This window comes from Wolffia australiana, chromosome 1, assembly GCF_029677425.1.
Source record: "Wolffia australiana isolate 7733 chromosome 1, ASM2967742v1".
Classification (NCBI taxonomy): Eukaryota; Viridiplantae; Streptophyta; class Magnoliopsida; order Alismatales; family Araceae; genus Wolffia; species Wolffia australiana.
In genome coordinates, this window is record NC_135835.1 from 18,503,501 (window position 1) to 18,522,029 (window position 18,529).

The 18,529-nt window shown below is 40.7% G+C and overlaps 1 protein-coding gene across 1 annotated transcript; it reads right to left on the reverse strand.

The window, feature by feature from the left end:
* Window positions 1-4,887: 4,887 nt before the first annotated feature.
* On the reverse strand, window positions 4,888-16,565 carry LOC144705721 (topless-related protein 2-like). The gene is made up of 31 exons (XM_078578547.1): window positions 16,450-16,565; window positions 16,152-16,352; window positions 15,920-16,033; window positions 15,153-15,311; window positions 14,896-15,064; window positions 14,712-14,810; window positions 13,509-13,802; window positions 13,069-13,138; window positions 12,919-12,992; window positions 12,754-12,849; window positions 12,549-12,641; window positions 11,692-11,822; window positions 11,362-11,593; window positions 11,099-11,278; window positions 10,928-11,002; window positions 10,758-10,832; window positions 10,587-10,661; window positions 10,417-10,491; window positions 10,246-10,320; window positions 10,082-10,156; window positions 9,912-9,986; window positions 9,740-9,814; window positions 9,576-9,650; window positions 9,385-9,486; window positions 9,178-9,300; window positions 8,998-9,108; window positions 7,954-8,133; window positions 7,659-7,889; window positions 7,405-7,584; window positions 5,711-5,886; window positions 4,888-5,304 (listed from the first exon to the last, which is right to left on the reverse strand). Exons 1-31 carry the CDS (start codon window positions 16,548-16,550, stop codon window positions 5,100-5,102), a joined length of 3,996 nt encoding a protein of 1,331 aa, XP_078434673.1. The 5' UTR covers window positions 16,551-16,565; the 3' UTR covers window positions 4,888-5,099.
* Between the last annotated feature and the right edge of the window lie 1,964 nt (window positions 16,566-18,529).

The following is an 18,529-nucleotide window of genomic DNA, read 5'->3' on the forward strand; positions in this document are numbered from 1 at the left end:
AGAAGTTGATGACACGCCTATTAGAACAACGCTCTTTGAGTGATGAGGAGCCTAAAGTTGTGACACTCGAATCCAATCCTAAAATTGGATGGTCCTGACATGTATCTAAGTCGGATCAGGCAGGTACATCTTATATTGACTACACATAATTTATTGGGCTATATCTCTTGTGACGAAGAGCCTCCTAAAGGGGATGATAAGGCTCTAAAGAAATGTCAAGTTTATAATCCTCATATTACTGGTTGGTTTCTTTGGTCGATGATTCAAATGCAGCGTCTAATCTTGATTTGTTCCCTATTGCATCTGAGTTGTGGAAGGCGATCTCCAAATTGTATTCTCATGAGCATAATAGTTTACACACTCATAGGGTAGAACATGAACTTCAGACGTTTGTCCAAGGCATCGAGTCAATGAACGAATATGTTGGAAAACTTTGTCGCTTATGGAATGACTTTTATTACTACTTTCTTTTTATTCCCTCTGACCCTAATGGTTTCATTAGATTCAGGCTGTGGATTGAATGTCTATGATAGATTGATTTTCTAGATGGTTTAAAGTATGAATTTGAACATTATAGTTCAAGAATACTCAACTTGACAATATGGCCTACTATTGATGAGGCTATTTCGAACATTATTACTGAAGAAACATGTTTCAAGTTGGCATCTATTTCTTCTCAACAGCCTGGGTCATGATCTGCTTTCACTGCCCAACCTCTGAATTCTCCTGGTATTATTTCTGGGTCGAGCTGGGGTGAGGGCTCTATCTCGGGACGAGTCTTGAAGATCTGTGATTGTTGCCACAAGCCTGGTCATATTCGAGCATATTGTTATGATTTACACGATCGTCCTGACTCTTCTAATTTTTATTCCACTCACCGAGGTAGAGGTCAAGCATGAGCTGGTAATAGTGGGTGATCAACCCAGGATCTTGACAGAGGGGGAGCACCAAACTATGCCCATTTCTCTTATGTTTCTCCTCCTTAAGACCTCAAGAAGTCAGAGCTCCAGCTCCTCCAACGTTTTAGGGAGAGCTTGTAGTCCTCCACTCGTGGTTCAGAAGCAAAGGTCATCAAGTACATATGCAAGTTGTCCCAGCTCAACCACGAAGAATTATTTTACACAGTCGAACAATGGAGGTCAGCTTTTTGTGATAAATTATGATGATTTATCTAAGTCAATCATGGACTCTGGTGCTTCCAATCATATAACGGGAAGCTCAAAGGGCTTTATTTCGTATTCTAAATGTTCTGGTATTGATAACGTACAACTAGCTGATGATTCATTTGCCTCTATTTTTAGCAATGGCACTATGATTTGTATTGATACTATGGCTCTCCCATCTGTAATGCATGTAGCAACATTTCCTAGATCTAGTGTGTATTTGCGTTGAGTGAGAATATACCTTCTTGTGACTGCGACACTTTAATCCCAAGAAAGTACCTCAGTTGGCCACTCTCTTTAACTTCTAGGAGTAGAGACAAGTTTTTTTTCAACTTGTTGATTGATTTTCCATCATCACCGGTGATAATAATATCGCCAACATATACAATGAGGATAGTACTTTTTCCCATGTGTCATTGGAAGAAAGAGTGTGATCAGCATTGCTTTGTTGATATCCCATTCCAACAACAACCTTGCAGAAGTGATCAAACCATGCCCTTGGGATTTGTTTCAAGCCACATAATGATCTCTTTAGATGACATGCCTTGTCTCTTGTTTGTAATGTGTCAAATCCTGGAGGAATTTCCATATTTCCATATACACTTCTTCTTGAAGGTCACCATGTAAGAATGCATTCTTAACATCAAGATGAGATAGATCCCATCTTTAATTTTCTGCACACGAGATAACAGTCCGTATAGAACTCATCTTTGCAACAGGTGCAAAAGTTTCCTCATAATCTAGGCCATAAGTTTGAGCATATCATGTTGCCACTAATCTCGCCTTGTATCGATCTATAATTCCTTCTGGAGTTTGCTTTATAATGAATACCCACTTACATCCCACTGACTTCTTCCCTTCTGGTAGTGTAATAAGTTCCCACGTTTTATTTTTTTCAAGAGCAACCATTTCCTCACACTGTGATTGTTTCCACTTCAGCTCTTCCCATGCCATTTTCCAGTTACTGGGAATACTTGTATAAGATAGAGATGCAATAAAGCTTCTATGGGATGGTACTAGAGCTTCATAAGACACAACTTTGCTATATCATGTTTGTACCCAATTCCATCAAAAAATTTTGAAGGGAGAAACTTGCGGCGTCCCCCTTCACGTAAAGCGATTGGGACATCTAAATCTCTTTCTGGCTCATTAGACTGTTCCTCAACCTGCTCATCATTATGTGGAAAGAATGTGGAGTTACCTCTAACGTTGTAGAATTATCTTCATCAGGAGCATGGGTTTCTTGCAATAGTTGCTCCCCTTGTCGATCACTTGAGATAACTTGAGTGCCACTTTGGAGTTCTAATGTATCAGTTGAGGTTGATCTTCTGGTGCTGGTAGTGGCTCCCAAATTGTAATGCCTCCTTCGCTTAGAGAAGTCCCATAAAATGGTTCATTCTCCTGAAAAGCCACACCCATACTCACATTTTTGATTTGAAGGTGATCAACATTTGTATCCTTTTTGTGTGGATGAATATCCCACATTATACATTTGATGGCTCGATGGTCAAGTTTTCTCATAGAGGGTTGATGATCTTGTATAAAATACCTTTGGAGGTACAATAAATGAATTGTTGCCTTGAAAGAATTGAATGGGAGGTTTTGAACCCTAGCACTAAGAGTTTCATACGATTAATAAGATAGGCAATTGTCAGTACCGCCTCATTCCATAGAAACTTGGGAACATTCATTGAAAGCCTCAAGCAACGAGCCACTTCCAGAACATGTCTATTCTTTCGTTCAACTATTCCATTCTGGGTAGGGGTATTTATGCACGAAGTTTGGTGTATGATGCCAAGAGGTGATATATAATCTTGTAATTCCAGTGACATGTATTATGTGCCATTGTCTGAGCGGAGAATCTTGATTGTGGCCGAGTATTGCGTAGATATCATATTATAAAATGACTGGAAGCAAGTAAAGGCTTCACTTTTATGCTTCATGAGATACATCCAAGTGCAACGACTACACTCATAAATAAATGTAATGAACTATGGGTGACCAAAAATGGAGGACGTCACACATGGTCCCCATCAATCAAAATGAATAATTTTAAATGATGATGAACTAGAAATGCGCATAGATTCTGGATAAGAGACTCTTGTATGTTTTGATAGTTCACAAGCATCACAAACTAATTTTGATTTATCACAATCATTAAACAACATCGGATAAATGTCTTCCAAAATATCAAACAGTGGTGCAAAAGTAGTTCATGTTCAGGGGAAGAGAGTACTAATCACCCATGGTTGGTGTCGTCATGATGGTCCCCAACATCCATATAGTACTACGCATTATGCTAGTCCCAAGTGTTTTCTCGGTTTTGAGTTCCTGAAGGATACAACGATCTTCATAAAAAATTGCAACGCAATAAAGGTCACGAGTGAAGGCACTAATAGAGAGTAAATTTTTACTCTCTATTAGTGCCTAAATGTGGTTGTACTAATAGAGACTAGGATGCTAGGGTGTAAGCCAATTGATACTCCTATAGAACATAATCATCAGCTTGTACTTAAATGAGGGGTAGAAAGTTGATAAATTATGATATCAAATATTAGTGAGATGGTTAATCTATTTGTCACACACACACCCTGATATTATTTATGCTCTAAATGTGGTTAGTCAATTTATGCACGATCCAAGATCACACCATTCGGATGATGTCATGTGGATACTAGGGTATCTTTAATGTAATCTAGGCCGTGGAGTGCTATACTCGAATGAAAAGAATTTGATAGTGGAATGTTACACAGATGCTGATTGGGTAGGAAACAAAGATGATTGGCACTCAACTTTAGGAGACTGTATTTGTTGGAGGGAATCCAGTTTCATGTCAAAGTAAGAAGCAAAGTGTTGTTGCGAGATCCATCGCTGAATCTGAATATAGATCAATGGCCCTAGGTGTGTGTGAAATGTTATGGCTACGAACACTCTTGTTAGAACTAGATCTACTCAGTCCTGGATCTACTTATTTTATATTGTGAAAATATAGCTGCTATAAATATTTCCAACAATCACATGCAACATGATTGTACCAAACACATTAGAGATTGATCGTCATTTCATAAAGGAAAAGTTGGACACTGGTATCATATTCTTAACACCGCCATATTGCCGATATCTCGACAAAGGGGGTGAACTCATTCATATTTACTTCCATGTGTACTAAAATGAAGTTGCATGATATCTACATCAACCATGGAGCTCTATGATTCCTTGATGATCCATGATGTTACTATTTTTTATTTTTTTTTGCTTTTTACTTGCTGCTTATGTGTTAATCAGGTTGGATGTTAGTTAACAACACATCATGAAGGGGGAGTGTTGTGAACTCTCAAATGTGTGTCCTACTGAGTGGAAACTCTACTTATTGTACGTGAGGACAATTTTTTTGGTATGGATGGAAAATATAGGATTCTTCCGCCACCTCCTCTTCTCTCCCTTCTCCTTCCTGGTTCTTCCTTCTTCCTTTCCTTCACTCCAAGATCGTAAGTTGCAGTCTTCTTCTCCATTCTTTTCCATCCCTCATCTCCTCTCTCTTCCTCTCCATGCATCAATAGATGATGGGAGGGATATATTTATGGATAGATTCACTGTTAGATAGATGGGCAAATGGAGAAACCAACCTATACATAGACAGAGGGACATACAGACAAGTAAATGGATGGATAGATTGATGGACAGGCAGATAGGTATATATATACGCAGTTAGATAGGCAAGACATAATTCAATCCTCTGAAATTCTGCTCCAATGGGATTGAATTTCAGCTTTCTGTATATATGATTTTTTAGTACTTTGGACATGTTACAGGCACTCGTAAAAACTAATTCCCAGGGTAAGGCAAACTTACAGATTTTGTGAGCTAGAATTGCTAACGGGAGGTGCAGTTCATATGAGGCATCTCCGGGGACTTATGGGCCACGTCAGCGCCAGACTACGACACCACCATCGCTGTTACATCTGCTGATGGCATATTTCTTTCAGTTGCAACGTCATTGGTACTGGGGAGGGGGGAGACCCATCCCGTCTCCATCTCCAACGGCTCAATCACCTTCACGGCGCCGTTTGTTAACCCAACAGCCAGCTGATTTGGCTCTAGTGGGTTTGCCGCCACCACCAGTGGGGACACAGACTGGCTACTAAAGAATCAGAACCAAAACCAAATTATTTCCAGTTTCCGATGAAGGAAGATGTTGATCACCACAAAAATGATGAAGATGATGTCTCATGTTGATGATAATGGGAAAGCTGATAATGAAAATGACGATGGTGAGGATGATGAGGATGGTTATGCTGGTTGAGGTGATAAAGAAAGATGATGACTGTAAAATGATGTGAATATATATTATGATTATGCTCCTTAGAATGATGAAGTTTCTGATGAAAATTATGATGACTTATAATATGCTTATTGAGGATGATGATGATGACGATGACCATATTGGAGATCGTGAAGATACTGGAGATGATTATGGTGTTGTTGATGATGATGATCACGATGACGAGATGAAGAAGAAAAAGATGATATGTGGAACTTGGGAGCACCTATTGGAGACAGTATGAGGCAGGTAAGCAGACGGCATAATGCGGCATTTAGGTTTCAAGTTGTCGGTGTCGAAGATCCCCACAACACCATCACAAAACGAGGCATAAACAACTTCGCCATTGCAGGAGAAACACGCTGACGATATGGCAGCCGGAAGCGGCTCCTGCGGCAGCCACTGCAAAGAACGCCACCTATCATACCATCATCATGATACAAAAAGCCCACAGTAATCACCATCATCGTCACAGCTTGGATGATAGTGACAATTCAGTCATCTACATGCTCCTCTTCTGATAGACAGATGACCATAACGACTTTGTATTGTCTTCGGATCATCATGGTCGTCTCAGATGACCATGACGAGAGATGATGATGATGATTACATTACAATCACCCTGGTGAAGATGATTGACGACTGAAATCACACCACTGACTGAAATCACCAATCCACAGAGTAGACGATACAAAATCATCCGACAAGAGATGACAACGACGATTACATGACAATCATCCTGGTGAGGATGAATGATGAGGATGATGACAACTCATCATAACACTACAGACTAGACTTTTCATTCCACAGAGTAGACGATACGAAATCATCCAACAAGAGATGACAACCATGAAGGCATGACGATCATCCCGTTGAGGATGAATGATGAGGGCGATGTCAACTTATCGTAACACTACAGACTGGGCTTGCCATTCCACAGAGTAGATGATAGGAAGTCATCCCATGAGAGATGACGATGACGAATGCCTCACAATCATCCTGGAGAAGATGAATGACGAGGATGATGGAAATTCATCATAACACCACCGACTGGAATCACAATTCTACAGAGTAGACGACACGAAGTCATCCGACAAGAGATGACGAACACAATTGCATCAGAATCATCCTGGTGAGGATGAATGACAAGGATGATGGCAACTCATCATATCACTACCTTCTGGAATCGTCATTCCACAGAGTAGATGATACTAAGTCATCCAACAAGAGACTGCGACGACGATTACATGACAATCATCCTGGTGAGGATGAATGACGAGGAAAATGACAACTCATCAAAACACTACCAACTGGACTCGCCATTCCAAAGAGTAGACGACACGAAGTAACCAACCAGAGACTACGACAACAAATGCATGACAGTCATCAGACAGAGTAGACGATAGGAAGTCATCCGAAGAGAGATGAGGACGACGAACGCCTAACAATCATCCTCATGAGGATGAATGACGAGGACGATGACAACTCATCAAAACACTACCAACTGAACTTGCCATTCCAAAGAGTAGACAGCACGAAGTCATCCAACCAAAGACGATGACAACGAATGTATGGCAGTCATCCCGGTGAGGATGAATGACGAGGATGATGACAACTCTATCATAACAATACAGGCTGGAATCAACATTCCACAGAGTAGAGGATAGGAAGTCATTCGACGAGAGATGAAGACGACGAATGCATCACAATCATCCTCATGAGGATGAATGACGAGGACGACGATGACTCATCAAAACACAACCAACTGGACTTGCCATTCCAAAGAGTAGACAACACAAAGTCATCCGACCAGAGATGCCGACAACGAATGCATCGTTATCATCCTGATGAGGATGAATGACGAGGACGACGACGACCCATCATAACACTACTCACTAGAATCACCATTCCAAATAGTACCTTATGCAGGCGCTCGGCATCGGGGCCGCTAAAGATCACCAGCTGCGTCTCATGCACCGCCAGAAGGCGGACCTGGTCAACGTTGAACTGCACTCGCACGTCGCCAACAACCGCCTTCCGAGGCAGCTGAATGTGAGCTGTCTTCTTCTTCCCCCAAGTCTCCGTTCTCCACAAACACACCTGCACCCGGAATCATCAAAGAGGTTGACTTTTAATCCTGGCCGTCGAAACCAGCGACGAGATTTGATCATCACCTTGGCATCGGCTCCGGAAGAGACCATGAGTTTGAGCTTGGACGAGAAGGTTATCCCCGTGATGCGCTTGAGGTGGTGGGTTATCAACTTCTTCTTCTCATCCGTCTTCGGGTAGTACACATAAATGGAGGCGTCCTCCATTCCGACGGCTATGGTGTTGTTATCGTCCGGGAAGAAGGCCAAGCATGTTGATCTCGGGGGAGGGGGCAGGTTCTTGAACTTCGATAAGACCTGAGAATCGAACGGCGGATGAGCTGCCGCGTGGACGGAGAGGTTAATGGAGGGACTGGATTACCTTGAACGTCAGCAAGTTGAACAGAGAGATCATCCCCCCGAAGGCGGTAACGATGTAGTAACCGTTGTTGGAGATCGCCATGCAGGGGGTGGCCGTCTCGGACTCGCATTCTGGCTTGTCATTGGTCATGAGGATATCGCTTGCAGGTTGAAATTGCGTCGGCGCCTCGCTTGCCGTAGCCTTTTCAATGGGGGAAAGACAAAAAAAAAAAGGTGAAAATATTCGAATAAGGTTAAATTTTGCAGTAAGGAAAGACAAAAAAAGGTAAAAATATTCGAATAAGGTTAAATTTTGCAGTAAGGAAAGACAAAAAACGGTAAAAATATTCGAATAAGGTTAAATTTTGCAGTAAGGGAAGACAAAAAAAGGTAAAAATATTCGAATAAGATTAAATTTTGCAGTAAGGAAAGACAAAAAAAGGTAAAAATTCGAAGAAGGTTAAATTTTGCAGCAAGGAAAGACAAAAAAGGAAGAAAGGCGAGTAGGCACACAAATGGATATTCAAATATGGTTTAGATTTGCACGTGTTGAAGATCGAATCAGATCGAAAGATCTAATTTGATCGAAGTTGATTAATGTCTTATCCGATTGATCGTACTCGCTGCATTAGTTCGAATCTAGAGAGGTACATCCCAAGGAGGTCGATCTTCTGACATCGAACAGAATTTTGATTGATTGAGAAATCAGCGGTACTTAACTTTGCCGCTGGGGTTCTGCTCGTTAGCCGTAGCCTTTGCAATAAAAAATTAAAAATAAGGCTAAATTTTGCGCGTGTCGGAGAACGAATCAGATCGAAAGATCTAATTAGATTGAACACCTTGACCTTGAAAGGACAGATCTAAATTGACTGAATGATCGCCGCAATCAAGCACCACGACTGAACTTGATTGATGCGAATGATCATCACTAACTGCGATGATTAATCCGATTGCTCTAACTCGCTAGATCAGTTGGAATCAGCGGTTGATTTCGATCGACCGGATAGGTCGATCTTCTGACATCGAACAGAATTTTGATTAGATTGAGAAATCAGCGGTATCTAACCTTGCCGCTGGGATTCTGCTCGTTTTGAGCCCATTTCCAGAGCCTCGGAATTCCGTCCGAGCCAAGCACCAGCAACCCATTTGCGAAACTTTCGTAAAGAAGCCCGCAAACCTGCGAAGATGAATGATGATCAAATGACTTATTCGAATGATGATCAAATCGGAAATCCGGTTCACTTACTGCGCTGTCAGAATCGCTAGTGGAGACGACACGACACTTTGACGGGTCCGAAATTTCAGGCAACTCCGGGACCTTGGGTTTGGGATTCTCAACGATCTTACGAGTCGGTGGTCGCCGCGCGGACTACAAAATTTTCAAAAAGAAACGAATCAAAAACGAATATAAAGAAAAATTTTCAGACGACTCCCACTTTGACAGGTCCGAGACCTTGGCTTTCACCGGCAACTCCGAGACTTTGGCTCTATCGGGGCGATCTTCCGAGGATTTGGGATCCTCAACGATCTGAAGAGTCGGTGGTTTCCACGCAAACTACAAAATTTTCAAAAAAAATGAATGAAAACCTATTTTTCAGACAACTCCCTTTTTGACGGGTCCGAAATCTCAGGCAACTCGGCTACCTTGTCTTCATCCGGGCGATCTTCCGAGGATTTGGGATTCTCTTCGATCTGAAGAGTCCGTGGATTCCACGCTAACTACAAAATTTTCAAAAGAAACGAATCAAAACATATTTTTCAGACGACTCCCACTTTGACGGGTCCGAAATCTCAGGCAAATCCGGGACCTTGTGTTCATTCAGACGATCTTCCGAGTATTTGAGATTCTCGACGATCTGAAGAGTCGGTGAATTCCACGCAAACTACAAAAATTTTCAAAAGAAGTCAATCAAAATTCAAAAGCTATTTTTCAGCCAACTCCCACTTTGATGGGTACGAAATCTCAGGCAACTCGGCTACCTTGTCTTTATCCGGGCGATCTTCCGAGGATTTGGGATTCTCAACGATCTGAAGAGTCGGTGGATTCCAAGCAAACTAGAAAATTTTCAAAAGAATGAATCAAAATTCAAAAGCTATTTTTCAGACTACTCCCACTTTGACGGGTCCGAAATCTCAGGCAACTCCGACACCTTGTCTTTATCCGGGCGATCTTCCGAGGATTTAGGATTCTCGACGCTCTGAAAAGTCGGTAGATTCCACGCAAACTACAAAATTTTCAAAAGAAATCAATCAAAAGCTATTTTTCAGACGACTCCCTTTTTGACGGGTCCGAAATCTCAGGCAACTCCGGGACCTTGTCTTTATCCTGGCGATCTTCCGAAGATCTGGGATTCTCGACGATCTGAAGAGTCGGTGGATTCCACGCAAACTACAAAATTTTCAAAAGAAGTCAATCAAAATTCAAAAGCTATTTTTCAGACGACTCCTTTTTTGACGAGTACGAAATCTCAGGCAACTCCGCTACCTTGTCTTTATCCGGGCGATCTTCGGAGGATTTGGGGTTCTCAACGATCTGAAGAATCGATGGATTCCACGCAAACTACAAAATTTTCAAAAGAAATGAATCAAAATTCAAAAGCTATTTTTCAGACGACTCCCTTTTTGACGGGTCCGGAATCTCGGGAACTCCGATACCTTTCCTTTATCCGGGCGATCTTCCGAGGATTTGGGATTCTCGACGACCTGAAAAGTCGGTAGATTCCACGCAAACTACAAAATTTTCAAAAGAAATGAATCAAAATTCAAAAGCTATTTTTCAGACGACTCCCTTTTTGACGGGTCTGAAATCTCAGGCAACTCCGATACCTTGTCTTTATCCGGGCGATCTTCCGAGGATTTGGGATTCTCAACGATCTGAAGAATCGTTGGATTCCACGCAATCTACAAAATTTTCAAAAGAAATCAATCAAAATTCAAAAGCTATTTTTCAGACATACCCACTTTGACGGGTCCGAAATCTCAGGCAACTCCGATACCTTGTCTTTATCCGGGCGATCTTCCGAGGATTTGGGATTCTCAACGATCTGAAGAGTCGTTGGATTCCACGCAAACTACAAAATTTTCACAAGAAATCAATCAAAATTCAAAAGCTATTTTTCAGACAACTCCCACTTTGACGGGTCCGAAATCTCAGGCAACTCCGGGACCTTGTGTTGATTCAGGCGATCTTCCGAGTATTTGAGATCTTCCGAGTATTTGCGACGTTCATCTAATTTCTGTTTTATAGCCTTGCAACCGTCCAGGTTAGCGAGAATCTTGAAGCCGATGAGTTTCATGGCGACGGCTAGGAGATTCCCTTCTTTGTTGAATCTCAGGCATGGTAGGTCCTGCGTTGACCGTCAAAATTATTTAACACTAAAAATGATGCTAAATTAGAAAGATTAATGTTGTATGAATCCAGTAATCTTACGGGTAGTCCACCGCCGGCGTCGTAGCTAGTCAGCATGTTGACTTCGTCCACGCGCCAGATTTTTATCTGATGATCCTGGCCCACCGCCAGGTAGCGATTCTTCATGATGTCGAATTGCATATGGCCCCTCGATTTCTTCTGAAATCCATGATATGTCCTCTTTATCGATCCATTCTCGTTCCATTCATTGAGGAAACAGTCTCCCTCGTTACCAGTCCCACACGAGAATAATCTGTAAAATGAACAAAACAAGAGAAATTTTGAGTAATTAATAGTAAACCCCAAAATCCTAAAACCCCAAACTCAAACATTTAACCCTAAACCCTATACCTCGATCCATCTGGGCTGTAGAGCATCATAGAGTAGCAGCTTCCAGGGGCGTCGGCTATGTCACTCCGGGCATTCGGATCGTCGTTGAGAAAAGATTTTATTTTTCCATTGACCGCAGTTGACATGATAACCTATTTCGACCACCACGGACAACGCCAAAGGCAAAATATTCTTGAATTTAATCATCGCTCGATATTTTGGATATTCCACAAAGAAAAAAATGAAACCCTGTTGGTACGGACGTGGACGGACGGGACCGGACGAATTTCGCCCCGTCCTACGTCAGCTGTTAGCTCAGGGACGAAGGGCAGGACGGTTTTTCGTCCACCGACAAAAAAACCGTCCCCTCAATAATTGTTGGACAGTTTTTTGCCCCGTCCAGTCCTCCCAGGATGAATTTTCATCCCGAAATTTGTTCCGGACTAAAAAAACCCATTTTATATTTTTAACATATTAATATAGATTTTTCTAAGTATTTTAAGGGAAATATAGACGAGAGAGAATGCAAATGCAATTCTGAGCAGCATCAGTTTGCACGCGCGAAAAAACACAAGGACCTTGATGCAAATTGTCATCGCCAGGCCATGTGGCGAGATCTCACCCGTCCGATGTGAATCCGACGGTTTTTCGTCCACATCCATACGTCCATCGTCCGAGACCTCCGGACGGATGGTTTTTTCGTCCCACGGGATGGAAACCGTCCCATCCGGTGGTCCTCGGGACGAATTTGTGTCCCCAAATTCGTCCATATCCTCAGACGGGACGATTTTTTCGTCCGGGGATGAAAAATCGTCCCGTCCGCGTACCTGAACTATACCTGTTGGACTGAAATTGACAAAATACCGCTTCTTAAGTACCTGAATGTGGCGCTTACGATGAGTACAGAGAGAGAGTACAGGAGCATCATGACCTCTGAACGTGAACAAATTCCTACCTTGCAAATCCCAGACCTGGTTGGCACAAAAGAAAGGTAAGAAGTGGACGGATGACGCATGCTAGAAAAGGACGGACGAAACAGGACGAAACAGCATTTCGGTCAGTTTTGTTCTGAACTAGACGTACTATTGCAAGTTTGTCGTCTCCGCAAGATATCACACAAGCCTGCTCGTTCAGATGGGAGAACGCAATGTCGTTGACTCTGCCGACATGAGCTTGCATCTGTTCATAATAAAGACTTTTAATAACATAATAAAGAAATACTTAAGAAAGAAAACTCGACGTTCAAACCTCCAACGTCTTCAGAAAAACATTTGGTTCTTGGTAACTGTATAATCGGATTATGTGTCGGCTAAACGCAACTCCTGAGAGATAAATTAAAATTTGAGGACTATATGACCCAAAAAAAAGGACGCCGATGCAGAAGAGAGATTGGCGTACCTGCCAGGTCTCCTTCAGCATTCCACACCACTTTGGTAACCGATATGGGAGAACCATAGAGAATATCAGCCTGATTAATTAGAAAATCATACTAAAAACCAAGGAAAACGTATACCAGCTTTATGTCTCATAAACTAACAGCTAGTTGTGGGAAGTTCATTAATGTGATGTCCCTGTCCCTAATTCCCTATACAAGGGCAGGAAACCTCAAATGCAATTGAATCTGTTAATAAGGTTTTTGGTTTTGTTGCCTCTTCCTGCTCTCTTTCTCTCTTCTGCACCCTAACTTGTTCACTATGTCACGAGATGACAAACGATTTCAATGGTCAAATTATGATGCAAGTTGTAGTCATGATTTAACTCGCACTAAGAATTTACAATAAAAAACTTTTATCAGGGCCACACATGGAATTGGTGCACAGAAATGGGGAGGAACTAACCTGGCATAAGAATGATAGAACTGACGGAGGCGATAGATTAAATGGTATAGAAACCAGCCTTTCCCGCAATGCAATTTCCCAGAGTGCAATTGCAGCACTTTCAGTACCCACTAACAGAAAATAATGAATTATTTCTAAGATACTATTATAGATCCTCAAGTAGAGTGTGACAAGATTTTGCTTACCTAGAATAAAAGTGTGATGAGACGGATGAAAATCCATGCTTGTTACCATAGAACCCTGGTTAATTGTACGAACAACCGCTCTTGGAAAATCCGCTAAAGATCTTGTAGACTGCGAAAATATTCAAACTGAAATTGTCGAATTTTGTTCTGGTGGCGTACTATATTAATAACCGTTCGATACCTCGTCAAGTTTCATCAATTGGTTAGGATCCATTTTTTGATGATGTCCCAAGCTTGGTGGGTTTCCTGGGCGTTTAGAAACAGGCGCTGGAAGAAGAGAGAAGAGAAAAACAACTAGACTCAGTGACGAAGATAATGCTATTCAATCTACAAAGGTTTAAGTATTCAGAACATTTTATTGAAAATTTCGTCATACGATTTTATGGAGACATTGTCTAAGAAGAAATTCGCTGATACTGGTTGCACTCGGGCGGGTGCGGATCAAACATTTAGAAATAGTCTGTAAGAACCAAATTATGTGACATGATTCAATTGAAGTTGATTTGGAAATGGTAAACCTGAAATCAACATAGGGAAAAGATAAAGATAGCAGGTCTGCTTTGGCCGCATTCGAATGGAGAAATTATACTTAACATTGCTTCAAGAGGGCGAATGATGCACATTATTAACCCGTATGAAGTCAATCAGAGAAGCGTGAGTATTTCTAACCCCTGAGAGTAAACACCAGAATCTACGTGACAGGCTCTTTGAGTGTTTTTCACAATTTTTATCCTCGGCGACTTGAAAAAAATCAGTGCCAGTAAGTGAAAACTATTAGGTTCCAGGAGAAACATGTCGTACTAGTTTAAAAATCCAAAATCAGTGATATTTCATGAAGTTTATTCCCAAACAATTACAAATATTCTATATGAGGTCTTACCTACATGCTCAAGAAAATCGATGAGATCCTGTCGAACTATTCAGTTGGCATGAGAAAAGTTGGAGTAATTAAAATGAGATATTATGAACCCATTATATATTCCCTTAAAAGATTCAGACCTTGATATTGGTGACTTGCTTCTGGCGCAATCTGATAAGGGGCAGTAAGAGGGAGCAACATTCTTTGCGTCGGAAATGGCAGATGAGTGGCATCGGTCTCCATATCAGCGCATAATGGCTACGCCAAGAGAAAAAAATTATTAATATGTAATTCATATCCTAATTTGTATTTTAAAAAACACAATGGAATGCCCGGAACATACAATTTCAGGTCCAAGAACAAGTAATGGATTGCGCTTGGTAGCCCGAGGGCGATGTGCAGCCACAGGTTTTGGTGGTTCACAAGTATGATCTGTGAATAATGTCTCAATACCGGGGGCTTTATGTGAATTACATTTATTATTACGACATTGCAGGTGTTGAAAATTCAAGCTGTCATAACCAAAAACAAAAATAATCAACAAAATAACATGGATGCAAAATCCATAAATCAGGGAACCAGTATCCGCAACCAAGTTACCTTTGGTTGACCAGAGTCCGCAATCTCCCAGAATTCATATCGGGGAAAGTTAGCTTTCCCTCGAATGCAGGATTTTCTTGGATGAGTTCCTTAACCTTTGTGATTGTTTGGTTACGAGCAAAATTTGTGTCACCATAGTCGGCCAATTTTTCATTTTCCCTGCACCGAGAGAACGTGATAAATGTCAAATAAGATATTTTTATACATTAGTAAGAACTGAATCATGAAAAACGGCACTGTGAGCTAATTGACTTGACGAAACCAGAGATTGGAGAAAGAATTTTCGAAGCAAAGAACCAAAGGGAATATAGTCTAAAGTTATACCAGGTTGTAGTCCCCTTATACACAGGAACCCTCACTAGTTCTGATTGAAACGTCGGAGGGGGAAAATTACTGAATTCATGTATTACCGTCTCCAGAAATTTCTGGATATAATTCCTTGGTTTATCCAGATTCGGACTACTAAATAAAACTTTGATAGAAGAAGGTTCAGGACAAAGTATAAAAATTGAAAAATTGAAACTTAAAAAAATTGAACAATTTCGCAGAGAAGAGGACTCATTGAAAAATTCTGATCATAGAGTAATTTGTGAAGTCCTTACATAGTTGCTTTTAAGTATTCAGAAAGTGTAACTTACTCATGGTCACAAATAACTAAAATTCTTAATGTTGAGGGAAATATATCAGAGATTAATGTTAGATTAGAAAGAGGTGGCGCAGTTCGAAATCTCCGCAACAAAATGTTGGAAATACAAGGAAAATTCCACCTGAAGTTGTCGAGCAGGAGAAGCTCCGTGAGTTCTTTGTATATGACTTCATTGTACGTCGAGAAAACTTTCAAATCTCTCATCAGTCTATCTACAGCCTGCGAGCGGTCTTCCCTGGAACCCAAGAATTCAAATTAAGGCCAAATAATAAAGAACAAAATTTGAAATAAATGAACGCGGAACTCAGTTCTTCCGAGAAGAAATTTCAAAAACGAAGATGGGAAAACCCAACATGTCAAGCGCTTCGAAGTATTTCTGCTTCCTGATCTCGAAGAAAATCTTCATTGAAAATGTATTATCGGTCATCTTCGTGAATCCGGAGATATAACGGTCAACCTCATCCCATTCCCCAGCCATGGCCTTCTCTTCAAAGTACTTCATATTAAAGAAAAAGCCAGTCCCCTGCTCCAATCTGCAGCCGTACAACTCACAGCTATAAGAAAATCTCTCGCAAACACAAACAACCAAAAGCAAAAGAACAAAAGACAATTCAGAAGCCAAAGAAACCCGCGAGCCCTAGGAAAGCTCACTTGTGAAGGGCTTCGGTCAGCTTCTCCTCTTCTAAGAACTGCATCACGACAAATATTAAATCCCTGCTCAGCGCCAACTTTCGCGGCTCTCCGGAAGCCATTAACGCCGGTAAAACCACTATAGGAAATCACGAAACACAAAAAAATCGCATCAAGACTCTCCCGCGACGATCAAAGGGACATTTCCGCACCACTCGAGAGAGAAATCTGCGCAGACAATGCTAGAACAGATGAAGAACATGGATTCAGCCGAAGAATCCAGAATTCCTGAAGATTTCTCTTCCTACACACGCAAAGAAGCTACGTAACAACCTGAGGAGGGAAGAACAGAGATGACTGATAAGAACTTTCAAATTTTTTTGCACATGCCCGATTAACCCAACAAAATATTCTTTTTAATTCTTTGAACCCCTCAACATATAATATACACTCTCACTGCGCGCCAGAAGATTAAGCCTTCTGTCTAATAATATTTTATCTGGGTCATATAACTTATTTTTATCTTTCATTGGGTTTTTACGATAATTGTTGAAACGGTTAGCGCCCTCTTGGATGCAGAAGGCGGGAAACCGTTACTCGATGATAAGTTCAGGGACATATAATCGATATGCAGATCTACTTATAAGACAGGCGGGAAAGACGGACGCCAATTCTAGATTTAAATCCGATTGTTCCTCCTTCGTGAAATCCATTCCCGTTGACGACGTCCGAAATTACTTTAAATTATTTTTATTACAACTTGTAAACGTCATCCGTTACGTCATTAGTGACGGTGACGGATGACGTTTTAGAAGATCTTAAGGTGACCGATGTCATGATTTAATATTGCTGATGGGTGACATAATGGGATGGCCGATTTTTAAATGATGAAATAAAGAGAGGAAGGGAGAGAGAGAAAGATACATAGACACTAAAAGAGAGAGAGACGAGCTAAGGAGCAAAAAAATAATTTGCCCATATGATCTTACGTCCCGTATGACAAGGACACACGACGTGCGACACAACTGTGATTGATTTTCTCAAAACCCAGGGACATGTGACGGGACAAGAGATATGACTAACTTATACACCGCAGTTTCCTCTGTCTTATGTTCCATAAATCATGTATGGGACATGCTTAAACACTGAAGACACCGACCAACGGTCGTCATCAACGTGGCTCAGTGACGTTGATGTTAACATAATGGTTGATGTTCGCTGAACCCGACTTTCATCTTTAATTCAATGCCCTTGGACTATGTTGAACAAACAGTAGAAAGTGCTGATGATGAAGTGGATTAAGAACATTATTATTAAGATGATGAATAATAATTAGAAGAAGAATAATGATTCTATTATTATTTTGAATAAGAAAAGTACAATAATGATTATGTTGAAGAATAGAAAATATGATGATTTGGGTGGAGATAATGGTGAAAATAATAGAGACAATGCCAAAGAGGTTGATGAAAATAAAAATGAAAATGAAGGAGAGTAGAGAAATGATAATAATAATAATAAATAAAAAAGAAAATGACAATGGAGATAGAGATAGAGAGAGAGAAAGAGAGATTGGTCTGGAGTGCTTGGCATTTCCATCTATTTATTACAGCTCCTGTATTATTCGTGGAGCGCCTTCTAATGCCTCCAATATGAAAATATGATGGTTACTATTTCCTATGTAATTTAATTCTTGTAAGGATAAATGAATGGAAATGAAAAACAAGAAATGAATATTTTTTTGTTTTCCATTGACTGTTCGTAAGTATGAAATATATATTATTTTATATATTTTAATAGCATGAATAACGAGGGATGTCCAGTATCACAAAAAAGGTTAAATCAAATTCAATTCATTTCAAAGATTATCTCTCCTTTAATAGATTCTAATGAACTGGAGCAAAATATTTGTAACAGTGTCTCTAATTGTAGAAACAGAAAAAAATATTTTCTGGGTACATGACAGGGCTAAACCAGTTGTAAACAATGAACAATAGACCAATTAAAAAGGATAGTAATCATTTTAGTTGTAAACAAACGGATAGTAATTTTTTGGTGTTCCTGCTAGAAATATGAGATGTGTTTTCAAGTACAACATAGT

Bases quoted from the DNA above. Each gene is read 5' to 3' on its own strand.
- LOC144705721 (XM_078578547.1), bottom strand. From the start codon at position 16,550: ATGGCTTCCGGAGAGCCGCGAAAGTTGGCGCTGAGCAGGGATTTAATA. The intron at 16,034-16,151 runs GTTGGGTTTTCC...CTTGGGTTCCAG, and splicing joins TACTTCGAAGCGCTTGACAT to GGAAGACCGCTCGCAGGCTG. The intron at 14,811-14,895 runs GTATGTTCCGGG...CTCTTGGCGTAG, and splicing joins TTGTTCTTGGACCTGAAATT to CCATTATGCGCTGATATGGA.